This window comes from Oncorhynchus mykiss, chromosome 8 (assembly GCF_057628025.1).
Source record: "Oncorhynchus mykiss isolate SJ-2025 chromosome 8, ASM5762802v1, whole genome shotgun sequence".
NCBI classification, from domain to species: Eukaryota; Metazoa; Chordata; class Actinopteri; order Salmoniformes; family Salmonidae; genus Oncorhynchus; species Oncorhynchus mykiss.
Window position 1 is genome coordinate 68,076,641 of NC_143029.1, and position 16,397 is coordinate 68,093,037.

A 16,397-nucleotide genomic window follows, 5' to 3' on the forward strand; every position below is an offset into this window, starting at 1 on the left:
TGTGTGTGTGTTGAAGTGGGGTTGACAGCACGCACAGAAAGACCGCATCAGTGAGGCGGATTAGCTGCTGCCTGCTGGTGACCGCTGTGACCAGCCAAGCCCCCCAGCACTGCTCGACATGCCCCGCGCTGCAACACTTCAGCTTCAACCTTCCTCCCTCACACTCTTCCTTTCACACTTCCCCTCACACCCCCTTCTTCCATCCCTCTGTATAGCATTAGCCTGACACATTGTTGTACACGTAACCATTTTCACATCCTCATCTACTCTTTTACACATCCTTGTCCATTCCTTATATCATTGTGGGAACGACACTGGACACGGTCCTCTTAATTATGATACAGTGCCTTGCGAAAGTATTCGGCCCCCTTGAACTTTGCGACCTTTTGCCACATTTCAGGCTTCAAACATAAAGATATAAAACTGTATTTTTTTGTGAAGAATCAACAACAAGTGGGACACAATCATGAAGTGGAACGACATTTATTGGATATTTCAAACTTTTTTAACAAATCAAAAACTGAAAAATTGGGCGTGCAAAATTATTCAGCCCCTTTACTTTCAGTGCAGCAAACTCTCTCCTGAAGTTCAGTGAGGATCTCTGAATGATCCAATGTTGACCTAAATGACTAATGATGATAAATACAATCCACCTGTGTGTAATCAAGTCTCCGTATAAATGCACCTGCACTGTGATAGTCTCAGAGGTCCGTTAAAAGCGCAGAGAGCATCATGAAGAACAAGGAACACACCAGGCAGGTCCGAGATACTGTTGTGAAGAAGTTTAAAGCCGGATTTGGATACAAAAATATTTCTCAAGCTTTAAACATCCCAAGGAGCACTGTGCAAGCGATAATATTGAAATGGAAGGAGTATAAGACCACTGCAAATCTACCAAGACCTGGCCGTCCCTCTAAACTTTCAGCTCATACAAGGAGAAGACTGATCAGAGATGCAGCCAAGAGGCCCATGATCACTCTGGATGAACTGCAGAGATCTACAGCTGAGGTGGGAGACTCTGTCCATAGGACAACAATCAGTCGTATATTGCACAAATCTGGCCTTTATGGAAGAGTGGCAAGAAGAAAGACATTTCTTAAAGATATCCATAAAAAGTGTCGTTTAAAGTTTGCCACAAGCCACCTGGGAGACACACCAAACATGTGGAAGAAGGTGCTCTGGTCAGATGAAACCAAAATTGAACTTTTTGGCAACAATGCAAAACGTTATGTTTGGCGTAAAAGCAACACAGCTGAACACACCATCCCCACTGTCAAACATGGTGGTGGCAGCATCATGGTTTGGGCCTGCTTTTCTTCAGCAGGGACAGGGAAGATGGTTAAAATTGATGGGAAGATGGAAGGAGCCAAATACAGGACCATTCTGGAAGAAAACCTGATGGAGTCTGCAAAAGACCTGAGACTGGGATGGAGATTTGTCTTCCAACAAGACAATGATCCAAAACATAAAGCAAAATCTACAATGGAATGGTTCAAAAATAAACATATCCAGGTGTTAGAATGGCCAAGTCAAAGTCCAGACCTGAATCCAATCGAGAATCTGTGGAAAGAACTGAAAACTGCTGTTCACAAATGCTCTCCATCCAAGCTCACTGAGCTCGAGCTGTTTTGCAAGGAGGAATGGGAAAACATTTCAGTCTCTCGATGTGCAAAACTGATAGAGACATACCCCAAGCGACTTACAGCTGTAATCGCAGCAAAAGGTGGCGCTACAAAGTATTAACTTAAGGGGGCTGAATAATTTTGCACGCCCAATTTTTCAGTTTTTGATTTGTTAAAAAAGTTTGAAATATCCAATAAATGTCGTTCCACTTCATGATTGTGTCCCACTTGTTGTTGATTCTTCACAAAAAAATACAGTTTTATATCTTTATATTTGAAGCCTGAAATGTGGCAAAAGGTCGCAAAGTTCAAGGGGGCCGAATACTTTCGCAAGGCACTGTACCTACAGTTGAAGTCGGAAGTTTACATGCACCTTATCCAAATACATTTAAACTCAGTTTTTCACAATTCCTGACATTTAATCCCAGTAACAATTCCCTGTTTTCGGTCAGTTAGGATCACCACTTTATTTTAAGAATGTGAAATGTCAGAATAATAGTAGAGGGAATTACTTATTTCAGCTTTTATTTATTTCATCACATTCCCAGTGGGTCAGAAGTTTACATACACTCAATTAGTATTTGGTAGCATTGCCTTTAAATTGTTTCACTTGTGTCAAACATTTCAAGTAGCCTTCCACAAGCATCCCACAATAAGTTGGGTGAATTTTGGCCCATACCTCCTGACAGAGCTGGTGTAACTGAGTCAGGTTTGTAGGCCTCCTTGCTTGCACAAGCTTTTTCAGTTCTGCCATCAAATCTTCTATGGGATTGAGGTCAGGGCTTTGTGATGGCCACTCCAATACCTTGACTTTGTTGTCCTTAAGCCATTTTGCCACAACTTTGGAAGTATGCTTGGGGTCAATGTCCATTTGGAGGACCCATTTGCGACCAAGCTTTAACTTCCTGATTGATGTCTTGAGATGTTGATTCAATATATCCACATAATTTTCATCCCTCATGATGCCATCTATTTTGTGAAGTGCACCAGTCCCTCCTGCAGCAAAGAACCCCCAAAACATGATGCTGCCACCCCCATGCTTAACGTTTGGGATGGTGTTCTTCGGCTTGCAATCCTCCCCATTTTTCATCCTAACATAACGATGGTCATTATAGCCAAACAGTTCTATTTTTGTTTCATCAGACCAGAGGACATTTCCCCAAAAAGTACAATCTTTGCCCCCATGTGCAGTTGCAAACCGTAGTCTGGCCTTTTTTAGGGAGGTTTTGAAGCAGTGGCTTCTTGCTTGCTGAGCGGCCTTTCAGGTTATGTTGATATTAGACTCGTTTTACTGTGGATATAGATACTTTTCTACCCGTTTCCTCCAGCATCTTCACAAGGTCCTTTGCTGTTGTTCTGGGATTGATTTGCACTTTTCGCACCAAAGTACATTAATTTCTAGGAGACCGAACGCATCTCCTTCCTGAGCGGTATGAGGGCTGCTTGGTCCGATGGTGTTTATACTTGCATACTATTTTTTGTACAGATTAACTTGGTACCTTCAAGCATTTGGAAATTTCTCCCAAGGATGAAACAGACTTGTGAAGGTCTACAATTTGTTTTCTGAGGTCTTGGCTGATTTCTTTTGATTTTCCCATGATGTCACACAAAGAGGCACTGGGTGTGAAGGTAGGCCTTGAAATACATCCACAGGTACACCTCCAATTGACTCAAATTATGTCAATTAGCCTATCAGAAGCTTCTAAAGCAATGACATAATTTTCTGGAATTTTCCAAGCTGTTTAAAAGGCACAGTCAACTTAGTGTATACAAATGTATGACTCACTAGAATTGTGATACAGTGAATTATAAGTGAAATAAACTGTCATAACAATTGTTGAAAAGATGACTTGTGTCATGCACAAAGTAGATGTCTTGCCAAAACTATAGTTTGTTAACAATACATTTGTGGAGGGGTTGAAAAACTAGTTTTAATGACTCCAACCTAAGTGTATGTAAACTTCCGACTTAAACTGTAAACAATGAACATTAGTGATAAATGGCGATACTAACGCAAATAAAAGTAATGCAGGCGATACCTTAAAGCAGTAATCAGCAGTAGAAACAATAACAAAGGGGCCGTCTCACCCCTGGTTCAGTAAACAGCTGAGGGATGGGGCTGGAGAAATTGAATCACTCTCAAATTCATAGACCGAGCTATGGATGCAAGAATTCACCATTCATGATATCAAAATGATCGTTTTAACCATGTTTTACACTGTTACCCGAGAAGTGTAATGGATCAATCGGATCAGATAGCGATCCTTTGCCAACCCGCTCCTTCCACTGAGCGGATTAAGATTTCAGAGATAACGCTGTATCCACTCAGCAGTCTCTCTCGTCATCACTCCTCCGCTCTCTCTATCACTCACAGGCATCCAATGTCAACAGGCCCAATGACTCAGATGTCATTTTCCCTGAGCCTCAGCCCAAGACAGACTCAATACTGACAGCACTCCAATGAGGGCATACACAGCCGTGTGGATTAAGGGACCCGAGCAAAATAATGCAACCTAATTGAGTTCTACCTAATCTTAAGTAGTTGTCGCATTACGTGAGGTTTCTCTCTCTTTATCTGTCTGTGTGTGTGTCCATTTCTGTGTTTTCAGTGTATGTGTGTTTCTCCCTCTGTGTGTATTGCAGACACTTGTTTCTCTGGCCGTGCAGGCAGTCACCTCTTGGTTCCAACTCTGTGATTGGGGGCGATGTCGATGGTGTCAGTGGCAGAGTCATGCCGGACAGCCAAACCCAGGTCAGCGATGCAGCAAGTACCATTCTTCTTCACCAGGATGTTCTTAGACTTCAGGTCGCGGTGGGCGATGGCAGGTTTACCTGTGGGGAGGAGAACAGGGGGAAGTGGGTAAATGGAGAGAGAGCGCGAGAGCGAGCGGGGGAGAGAGAGAAGAGGAAAAGGAAGAGAGATGCAGAGAAAGGAATATCTGAGTGCAGAGTAAAACCACTACATTTCATAACTATGTACATGTTATGTGGATACATATGCTATACGAAGTACATTAAGAGCCACATTTTGATTGGTCCTCCTCACCTTGCGTGCCAACAATCTCCATGTGCAGGTGAGCCAGGCCGCTGGAGGTGGACAGGGACAGCTTGATCATGCCCTCCACTGTCACCGTGTACCTGTTCAGGTAGTCAAAAAGGGAGCCGTGCTCATGGTAATCTGATACCAGCCACAATTGGGTCCACGTGCCGTTATCTGAGAAGAAAGGAGAGAGAGAACAGTGAGAGAGAGAACAGTGAGTGAGAGAGATAAGTTAGGTGAGCTACACTTTACACAATGCCTGCATTTACAACAGATCATCAGAGAAACTCAATGAAACGCTAGTATCCTGACTATACTATCTTGGTCCCAAATACACAGTTCCAACTTCTTGTCAAATTAAGAGCATCATTGGTCATAGAAAATAGGATCAATACAGTCATGTGCAGTAGGGCACACTATCAAAACATTTTCCTACAGAAAATGAAAATCTGGGCTCTTAATTGGACAAGTACCTCCCTGTTTCAAAAATGTTTCTCCCTACTGAACACTACCCTGTTCCAATATTCCCTCGGACCTTTGTTGTCAGCGGCAATGAAGCCCAGGATGTTTTCGTGGCGAAGCATGACTGTCTGGTAGATCTCGGCCTCACGGAACCACGAGCGCTCCTCCCGGGATGAGAAGATCTTAACGGCCACCTCCTCTCCTCGCCAGCGGCCCCGCCACACCTCCCCGAACCTTCCCTTTCCGATGCTCTCCTGCAGGATGATGGTCCTGGCTATGGTCCTCTGCACCAATAGGGGCAGACCTGTGGAGGGGGGGGGGGTTGTATGGAGAGGGAGCCCAGTTATTAGGAGGCCAGGGTTTTAGGAGAAGTTTGAAAGCAGTTCTATACAGCAAGGTGAGAGGAACTTGCAACTGTGATGGTGGTTGTGTGGAAGAGACACTGAAGACACGGATTAAAAGCAGACCATTGGATCCAAAAATGGAATGACTCCTTCTGTCGACAAATCCAATGTATGCACAAGGCCAGAAGAACACTGAAGGAGACAGAGGTACAGTAGGAAGACTTCAACAGTCAGACCTGTAGCTACTCTCTGTTTCAAAGACGTCAAACAAAATATCTTCGGAAAATAGAGCAAATTAGTCACTGTCTGAAGAGTGTCTGTACCTTGGTCCTCTGTCTGTCTGGTTTCACCTGGTGTAGACCGTACATGTATATAAAACAGTCTAGAACCCTCAAACTCAACTCTGCTTTGAAGCCAGAGTTGGGGGGGGGGGGGGGGGCAGGACAGTTTGGTTTCCCCCCCCCTAGTACTACACGGATTATTTAAATAACCAACTCATCATCAAACTTTGATTATCTGAATCAACAGTGTATTGCTAAGGCAAAAAAACAAAAGGTGCCTGTTAAGGGAATTTTTATCACTAATGACTAATTATGTATACATTTCAATCAGGACTGACTAATCAGAATACTATTATGTTACTGTATATGACCTAATCAGAATACTATTATGTTACTGTATATGTATGAATTTTCTTTTTAATCCTAGTACTGAATATAATGTGTGTAAATATAATCAAGAATTAGAACAATGACTGTCTGTTCCTTGGTAGAAATGAATGAACTATATCGCCAGACTGGCTAGAATGCTTATCTACACTGGCTGACCTTGGCTCTAGGCGAGGTGGGAAGGCTTGAGAACTATAGAGCCTTTCTACCAGTGTCAAGAAGAGACGGAACATTTAGAAAACGCTGACATCATTTTCAGTTTATAACCTGTGGTAAAATGTGTAAGGAGCAGTACTCTCGTGAATAAAATCTGCTGTTTGACTTTAAGACTGGGCTCTGTCCATTGTGTGTTTAATTTTAATTGGGTATTGAAACAGAGGAATTTAATTCCTGCAACAATTGGTCCTTCGAGCCGGATCTAAATATCCGTCCCTGCCATCTGGAGGTCGTACGCCGAGTAAATCGTGCACGAGCGGGTCTGGTCCCGTTATTTAAGACCTGGCCTCTGAATTGAGGGAACGACTAGGCCGATGTACACCCCAGACCGACAGGAACGGTGACTAGATCCAACGAACAGTGCTTTTCCCAGTCGGCAGCAAGGTCAGTAGCCTTTATTCTCGAATTTGGGAGGGATTATTTGGGATATTTTTGATTGAATGTTCTAAAGGAGTTTGGATTTAATCAATGATAGGTGCTTGAATATTCTGAACAAATACAATGGGTTTCTACTTTGTGTTTTAACCAAAATCGATAGGAAGGAAACAGGTCTGAAATTGACCTGTGGTAAGGTGCACTACCATAAATAAACTAGAGCTTAATAAATCCTGGTTTTGCAAGCCGGAAGGTTATTAAGGAGAGATATAGTACGTATTGTTTGATGGGACGCTTGTTCTGTACAAATAGGATAGCCATTAATTCAAAAAACATACCTAAATAAAGTTTTAACCTGAGTAGTCTATCTGTATATGGGAAGTAGTCTGACTATGAAGAAGTAGCAGATAGATATATTAAAACAGGTGAGGATAAATTAGGCTTGGTGAGAAGGCAGGGTAATTCTAGGTGAACAGAATAATTGAACCTGTACAATGCTGAAAGAAATTAATATCTAAGGGGAGGAGAGGGAAACTTAGTCTAGAGTAGTGAGATATGAGATATTAACGTTGAAAGTCCCAAGGAGAATATCCTACGGGTAACGGTAAGGATTAAGTGTTTCATTTTAATTGGGTATTAAAACAGAGGAATTTAATTCCTGCAACAGTGCCCCTGGGGGGAGAGGCAAGAGAGGTGTTTGGAAAACCCTGTTCTAGAGCGTGCTTTTGCCCACGTTCCAGCTGCATGGGTGGTCTGCATTATTTTACCTTCTCTTCAACCTGGACATTAAACTCAATGAGCAAAGCGAATAACCAGTAAGTTGGTGCCAGGGCAGGGAAAAACCAAATACTGTCACGACCTCGCCATCAATAGAAGGCTGATATCAAGTTGCTGAATAACTTTTCATCTCCAGTTCTATGGACAGTTCATGTTAAAGCCATTATGGAATGATGGCCACAATTCTATTTTTCTGATTTAATTAGATTAATACGATTCTGTTTCCATGATTGAATGATGGTCCTTGACTGGTAGCTAGCTGTATGTCACAGTCTCACCGGCTGCTAAACGGATGTATTACTGATGAAACACTCAGGTCTCAATCATTCGCTGAAACATTCATAGCCAAGAACATTTCATTTACATCTTGCGGACCGCTCCATAGAAAACCACAGAATTGAAGAACTTCTTTAATACAACCCATTTAGTATGAGAAACTGTAAGCGTTCCCAAGGTCAGTATTGCAGCTCTATAGAAACAACTTCTAGGCATTTTCAGAACAACTTACATAACCCTGTCAGTAAATGTCATTTGAAAGTGCCTACAGTCAGACTTTGTGCATTGGGCTGATATAGCATCCCAATTTAAAATAGATGGAATAGGTAAATCTATCCTAAGGGAGATTCTAGCACCCCGAGGTGCTAAAACTGCATTGGTAGGGAGAAGGGACACTGTTATGTTAACTTTAGGAACATATGTACGAAGATAAAGCTTTGTACAAGATGTCCGGTTTTATCGGTACCATAGTAGAGCATGCTACACCTCCTCCATTAACCTCTTAGAGCTCTAGGGGCGCTATTTCATTTTTGGATAAAAAACGTTCCCGTTTTAAGCGCGATATTTTGTCACGAAAAGATGCTCGACTATGCATATTCTTGACAGTTTTGGAAAGAAAACACTCTGAAGTTTCAGAATCTGCAAAGATTTTGTCTGTAAGTGCCCCAGAACTCATTCTACAGGCGAAACCAAGATGATGCATCACCCAGGAATTAGCAGAATTTCTGAAGCTCTGTTTTCCATTCTCTCCTTATATGGCTGTGATTGCGCAAGGAATGAGCCTACACTTTCTGTCGTTCGCCCAAGGTCTTAGCAGCATTGTGACGTATTTGTAGGCATATCATTGGAAGATTGGCCATAAGAGACTACATTTTCCAGAGGTCCGCCCGGTGTCCTTTGTCTAAATTTGTGCGTAATCTTCAGGTGCGGTCATTTTCTCCTGGGATTCAGGAGAGAAAGCATGTGTCCAAGAACGATGTATCAATGAAGAGATATGTGAAAAACACCTTGAGGATTGATTCTAAACAACGTTTGCCATGTTTTCAGTCGATATTATGGAGTTAATTTGGAAAAAAGTTTGTGTTTTGAGGACTGAATTTATGGATTTTTTTTGGTAGCCAAATGTGATGTATAAAACGGAGCTATTTCTAATACACAAGGAATCTTTTTGGAAAAACTGAGCATCTGCTATCTAACTGAGAGTATCCTCATTGAAAACATCAGAAGTTCTTCAAAGGTAAATTATTTTATTTGAAGGCTTTTATGTTTTTGTTAATGTTGCGTGCTGGATGCTAACGCTAATGCTAACGCTAAATGCTAACGCGAAATGCTAACTCTAGCTAGCTACTTTTACACAAATGATTGTTTTCCTATGGTTGAGAAGCATATTTTGAAAATCTGAGATGACAGTGTTGTTTACAAAAGGCTAAGCTTGAGAGATGGCATATTTATTTCATTTCATTTGCGATTTTCATAAATAGTTAACGTTGTGTTATGCTAATGAGCTTGCTGATAGATTTACACAATCCTGGATACAGGGGTTTTTTCATAGCTAAACGTGACGCAGAAAACGGAGCGATTTGTCCTAAACAAATAATCTTTCAGGAAAAACTGAACATTTGCTATCTGAGAGTCTCCTCATTGAAAACATCTGAAGTTCTTCAAAGGTAAATTATTTTTTTGAATGCTTTTCTGTTTTTTTGTGTAAATGTTGCCAGCTGAATGCTAATGCTAAATGCTACGTTAGCCATCAATACTGTTACACAAATGCTTGTTTTGCAATGGTTGAGAAGCATATTTTGAAAATCTGAGATGACAGTGTTGTTAACAAAAGGCTAAGCTTGAGAGCTAGCATATTTATTTCATTTCATTTGCGATTTTCATGAATAGTTAACGTTGCGTTATGGTAATGAGCTTGAGTCTGTATTCACGAACCCGGATCCGGGATGGGGAGATCAGAAAGGTTAAACTCAATCTGTTTAAAACGTATCTCCCAAAGGGTGTGATGAATGTACAGTAGTACATAGAACTACAAAACCCACCTGATCCGGAGCCTGAGGTGGTCATGTCGTAGATGAGGTTTTTGAGGGTATGGCCGTCGGCCAGGAAGGGGTGGTCCATGGCAGGGTCTTCCTCGTTAGGCACGCGGTGGTGGATAATCGAGCGGCTGTGGCACACATAGAACACCAGCAGCAGCACGAAACACAGCATACACACCGGCCCCGCAATGACGGCCGCCAGGGTCACTGGGCTCATTGGAGGGGTACGGGCTGTGGGGACTGGAGGGGGGACGAGACTGGGGTTAGTGTTGTGCCATACTAACACACATGCATGGGACAGTGATAAAAAAAAAGCAGGAACTGATAAGAGTTCCTTCGAAAACATTGCAACGGTCCGGTTTAAATTCAAATGCATTTCCTGATACTGGCTAGACTTTCTCTAATTGATTTGGCTGAGAATCAGAGGAGTGTGATCTGAAACGTGAGGGTGATCAAATATTAATGGAACTTTAAGTCAGACACTTTCAGCTCTCAGAATAAGAGCTGTCGTGGAATTCCATTATGAAGCCTCAAAAGTCGCTTCTGGAGCTTTTCAAATCATCCAACTGCCTGGTGACTGCAACCTGTCAAATCTTTCCAATAGTCACAGCTGCACACAGAGGAAGGCTTAAGAACGGCCTTGCTATTACTGAATGACAGTATGGTGAGAGAGGATATCTGCTGACTACCATACTGAGAAGCACAGCATGGAGGCAGTTCCAGACCCATGATCAAGAATGGGAGCAGTGAGGTGCTTCTTTCTGACCACAAGAGCAGAACCCGACAGCGTGTCCAAGCAGAGACATTGCTTCAGATATATTCAGTGACATATAGTGCCAGTTTCCTGAACACAGATTAAGATGGTCTTAAACTAAAATGTTTGTTCAATGGAATGTGTGTCCGTGTCCAGGATACTGGGTTTCTAAATTGTAATTGTGACTCTCCCGCATGAGTGAGAGTGCTATAAAAGAAACAGGAAGAGCCTTGCGGGGAGAAAGTAAATAACTCATGAAGAAACATGGGTTGTTGCTGGGAGAATAGTATCACTAACAATCACCCCCTGTTCTTATAAAAATGACCTAACATCCAATAAATCAGAGCTGAAAAATGACTTGGGCCTGTGGCCTGTATGTATGGGTTCATATTTAACAAAGCAGGTGACAGAAACTGAAAGAGGAGCAGAATGGGGGAAAAATTCAATTGTACTTATGCAGAGCGCGCACACACACAGTAACACAGACAATTCTGTGACATATTTCAAGGTCCATGGTCCTTGAAAGTACAGGGAATGCTTTGTGCAGGAGATATACCCTTATTCTATTGTAGAATAGTGAATGGAGGATCAAACATGCTTTAGAAATATATTGTCTCGCCATCAGTTCTCTGCTTTGCTGTTTAGATTGAGTCACCCAATACCACATATATACACCTAGCACCTACCCCCAAAACATGTTTTGTACATCTGAAATGATTAGGAAAGTATATGGTAATATGATGGGCAACATTTTCATATTATGACTTCCTCCTTTCAGATCTACACAGATGCAGTGCACATTAGGTAATTGCCTATGAGCTAGTAGCCAATTTAGGACATGTCATGCATGTGAAAGATGATAGAGACCTGAGACATATCAGACACTTACATGTCTCTGAGTAGTCTTCTGGGTTGAGGTCTTTGTTACACATGTCTCTGTTGCAGCAGACAGGGACAACACCGGTGTTCTCCTTCTTGGAAGGGGCGCAGAAGAACGGCCTGTCTTTAGGGATGAGGTCTGCTTCCAGTAAACACCTGCTCCCCTGTGCCACCATCTTACTGCCCGACTTGACGAAGGACACAAAGCACAGGCCATCCGTGTAGCAGGTACTGTTACTACACCACTGGCAGTCGCACTGCAACGCTGAGAGAGGAGAAAGGGGATGGGCTTTAGTGAATATACAGAATATAGAAACAAAATCTGATAAAAAGAAAGAAGTGCTTGTTCTGATAAAAGGAAGAAGTACATCTGATAAAAAAGAAACGCATAGCCAAGTCAACACATTAACATTTTCAATATGTCTGGAATATACACCAGTTCTGTCATATGAAAATTGTCACTCTTAGTGCACAACAGGTAGGGATGTTTTTTCAGAACAGTAATTGCAGGATAAATGTGATAAGAGCGGATGTGGTTTGTAAGTACACGATGTGGTTGATACTGGGTTGCAACTGAAGACACCATAGAACACAGTAAGGGCTCAGACACACCAATAGCGGTTTCTGGCCAAGAGGAATTAGCACCTCAGGTCTTCTGAACATAATGTGCGGCGAGTGAGCAACAATTTTACATGTAGAATCAGGTGAAAAATGGCATCAGTCAGACGTCTACAGAGGGGTGTCACTAAAACACTGAACAATCGGCAGATGAAGGCTCGATCAAAATTCTGTGCGTTGTGTGTGACCCTTAAGTAGAAGGAAAGACTTGCTAATGCCTTCACAGCAACAGGAGAATCCAGACTAGAGGGTTGTTATTGGTCAGCCTTTGGCCCCATAGCTCAGGTTACACAGGGATGGCTGGGGGAGGGGTGTGTATAGTTGTGCATGTGCACAAACGTGCCATCATGCAGAGCAGCAGCCAACACAAGCCAGATGTAGTGGGCCTAGCACTACACCCAGCCTGCAGCAAGTGACTCAGCTCCTGTGATCTTACATACACAGCAAATTTGAGATCAGAATCTTAACATCCACAGTGTTAAAATGTAACACTTTCTTAGAAATTATATATGAACCACCAAAATAGTGTTAAACTAACACTTTACAAAGTCTTGACAAACTAACAACCCTACTATAGTGTTGGTCCCTAACACCATGGCTATTAAAGTTGATGCTGGTACACATAACATATTTAGTGTTAGTTTCTTTTTTTGGGGGGTGGGGGGGGGGCTTATTTGCGTATTTCCCAGTATGCCTTTTGAATTCATGTTTTGAATTTATGTGAGCGATAACTGTGTAACCCATAACTGTGTTTGATAGTGACAGAGACATGATGGTGGTTTCGTTCAATAAATTCTGCCCAAGTGAATGTGTTTGAATGAGCCACATCAGACCTGCAAGTCACAATATGCTGGCTATAATTAAATGTATAATATATATAGTCAAAGAGTTAACGGAAATGAACTCAACACAGTCGAGTAACACCACCATGCAGAGGTGATTCCACTGGGATTCAAATAACGTGTACATTTCAATCTCACTGATGTTAACCCCACTAGAATCACTCAGAACACTTACTGTATCTTAAAACCAAGACTGACACTTGCAAATTTACTGTGTAGGCTAGACACACTAAACACACCGCAAAGGCACGCACAAAACACACACACACACACACACACTGGATGCCCAACCTAGAATGGCCTCTCACCAAACCACAGGCTACAATTAAAGCAGTGTGGGACAGCAGGAAGTCTAGACGGACCTCTAGACCTCTGGCTTGAAACGAGCCCAGGAAGGGAGAGAGAGGGTGGCCATTAAAGGAACACTATCCGTAAATGAACTCTGCTGCATTCATAGAGAGAGGATCTGGGGTAGGGACTTGAGAGGGAGTTGTAATGGCAGGAGTACTGCAGAGAGAGTCAGGAGAGGAGAGTTGTTTGTGAGAGAAAATTGGCAGGGGCAGTCTAATCATTTATCCTGTAGCACTGACTGAAGCATCCATCTATCTACTGCTCTCTCCATCTGCTTGGCAGAGACTGCTGAAAACATAAAAACAAAAGTATCGACCTAAATCTCCAAGCCCAAAAGAGAAAAGTTAGGATAAGTCGTTTTTTTCTTCAAAATTGCTTTTTTCGATCCATTTATCAAACGCTTAACATTGTGTCATTATATGAAAGAGATGCACAGTGGAGTTGGGTTTCAATAAATATTGGGTTCTGTACTAGACCTTCAACTATTTAACAAAGGAGCTTTCTGAGGATCACGCATAGCCTTCAACATCTAATTGAAACACAGGCCTAGAGCATGCAACAGAATTTATCCAGCACAGCCAACTCCGCTTGATTTGGCCTGCATGCATGTCCTACACATGCCATGTAGCCTCTAAATTGGTTTGATCATTATCACACATCACACCGCCCTGGGTGTGAGGAATGAGGATGAACCCTGCATGGCTCGCTGAGTCCCACTTCATCCTAAAATGGCTCGATATTCCCTCATACGGGCCCTGGTCAAAAGTTGTGGACTACGGAGAAATATTGTACCATTTGGGATGCAACCAGTCCACTGGAACAGGCAGGCACCCAGGAGACCGATACGAGGTGGCAGGTACTCCGAGTCGCTCAAAGTATCGCTGCCTAGAGTGCTTGCCTAATTCATTCGTGAATCACCAGCCAGCTTCTCCTCCCTTCCTCAGACTCCTTCCTTCCACTCTGCACTCCTTGCCTTGGTTCTTTCACTCCCCCACAACCACCTTACTTACCCAATCTCTAGGGGTTATTAGACAAATCAGTCAAAAACTACTTATTCTCTCCCACAGCTTGTCCTCTATCTGTATTTCTGGCCAATCAATTCTCTATCAGCAGTGACAGGAGCTTCAACCTGGCTGGCCAATCAATAGATGGAAAGGCACCACTAATGTTTTGACACCCCTGATGTCAGCGCTGATCAAAACGAGTTACACTTCAAAGCAAGCAGCTGAAAAGCACCAAAAGATCTGAAAAAGGTGACTAGCATCAAAATATCTTTACGGAGCTGCTTTCTAGCTTCAAAGTAGCCCATCTTTCCTACTGTTTACAAAAAGGTAGCTGGCATTGGAGATTCACATATGTAACAGTCAGACAGTGGGCTTGGCAGACAGAGTGAGTTGCTCCATATAACCGAATGGCATAGAATTGAAGCCCCCACTGTGCCATCCAATCATCATAGAATAAGAACACCCTATTTATATCTCAATGGTGGAATGAAAAGAAACCCAAGGTAGAACTAGACATTTACAATCTAGAGACCAGCAGACGGAGAGAAAACGTCTACTGGACACACTGTACATGGGGATGTGTACAGGTTACAGGGGAGGCTACAGCAGAATAGAGCCAGGACAATAAATAAAGAACAGGAGGACAAAGAAACAACGATTCTCTAGGAGGTGTTCTCATAGGACTCAGAGCATTGGAAAAGCTCATCAGTATGGTCGCTGTAATACTGTGATCAGCAGAAGAAACCGGAGAGAGATCAGAGCTAAAGGGAATGAGAGGAGTGAATGATTGCCTGTTCCTTTCCCCCCAGGCACCTGCAGCCTTGATGGTCTTACAATCGCTCTCCTGCTCCCCTCATATTCTGGAGGCATACCTGAGGCTGTGGGTGGCGTGACATGGCTTGGGAGCAGGATGACTGACAGACAGACGGCCATAAGGCCTAACAGTATCAGACAGCACCACTGGCAACACCCGGCACCCACTACCCTGCCCCCAAGCCAGAAAGAGCAAGGCCTGCCAATAGGCGGGAACAGAATCTTAGAGAATGATGATTGACAGCCTCACTGGAACAGGATAATCACTACAACTCAGCTACAGCATCACTAAAAATTCTTTAACTCCAAAACACACAATGAACAAAACCCAATACCAGCAGGATTCCTCAAAAAAATGACAACCCAATTCATCCACTGCATGCTTTTATCACTAAAAAGTCATTCAAGGACACATTTTTTTTTCCACAAAATTGTATCCATAGAATGGTCCTTTGAAGGAAGAATTGTTGACATACCTAAAATCATAATAGAGAAATAATTCATCAAAGTTGGCATATTTATGACACTTTGGCCTTACCCAGGCCTGTAAGACTCCATAATGCTTCATCTGTAGGTGCTAAAAAGCTCAAATGTGGCATATGAAGCTTTACTGCATGCTCCGTTTGAGATCAGTAAAACAAAATATTTTACATTCAATTTATGAATATAGAAAATTAGAAACATGAAGAACAAAATATGTCAAATCAAAATTGTTTTTATCTTAATATACCTCCACACTCATATCAAAGTTCCAGGTTGGAATATCTGCACATGTTTTTGTTACATCCCATTTCATACAGAAAACATTTGTGTGTATGTGTGCAGAAATTGCTCTGCCATTTCCTTGTTGCTAAAATTCTAACAGTTCGCTTAATTTCAGTTTGTGACAAAACAAGCACGTATAGTGTAAAGAATAATTGTAAAACGCTGTGAAATATATTTTCCATAAGCGAAAATATTGAACTTCCAGCTGTTTGAAGCTGGTGTACAAAACAGAAAGTAAAAGATGCAGAAACAAAAATTCAGCAATGGAAGTGTAGAAATAAATATTGCACATAGAACAGATCTACAACTTCTTAGAGAATTCATTGAGAATGACAGATCTATAATTCACATTTCTAAGCGAATTTGGTCAGGTCACCCTCAAAGTTATATATTGCAGCTTAAAAAAGGAAGCCTGAGTAAGGCCAAAAATATAAATATGCCAAATATAAATATGCAAACTTTGATAACCATTTTCATCCTATGGGTACAATTTTGTGAAAATTCTCAAAATCATAGTATTTTTTTGTTGTGCTGGTTTCATATGGAATCACT

At 42.1% G+C, this 16,397-nt stretch overlaps 1 protein-coding gene across 2 annotated transcripts in view; it reads right to left on the reverse strand.

The window, feature by feature from the left end:
* The window catches only part of LOC110530388 (TGF-beta receptor type-1), a 59,881-nt gene that overhangs the window by 10,835 nt on the left and 32,649 nt on the right, over window positions 1-16,397 (reverse strand). For both annotated transcript variants that reach the window (XM_021613388.3, XM_036986007.2), the window contains 5 exons: window positions 11,463-11,717; window positions 9,823-10,059; window positions 5,198-5,428; window positions 4,669-4,836; window positions 4,298-4,454 (listed from right to left, as the gene is read on the reverse strand). In XM_021613388.3, the coding sequence (XP_021469063.2) occupies window positions 4,298-4,454; window positions 4,669-4,836; window positions 5,198-5,428; window positions 9,823-10,059; window positions 11,463-11,717 (1,048 nt within the window). The remainder of the gene's footprint in view (window positions 1-4,297; window positions 4,455-4,668; window positions 4,837-5,197; window positions 5,429-9,822; window positions 10,060-11,462; window positions 11,718-16,397) is intronic.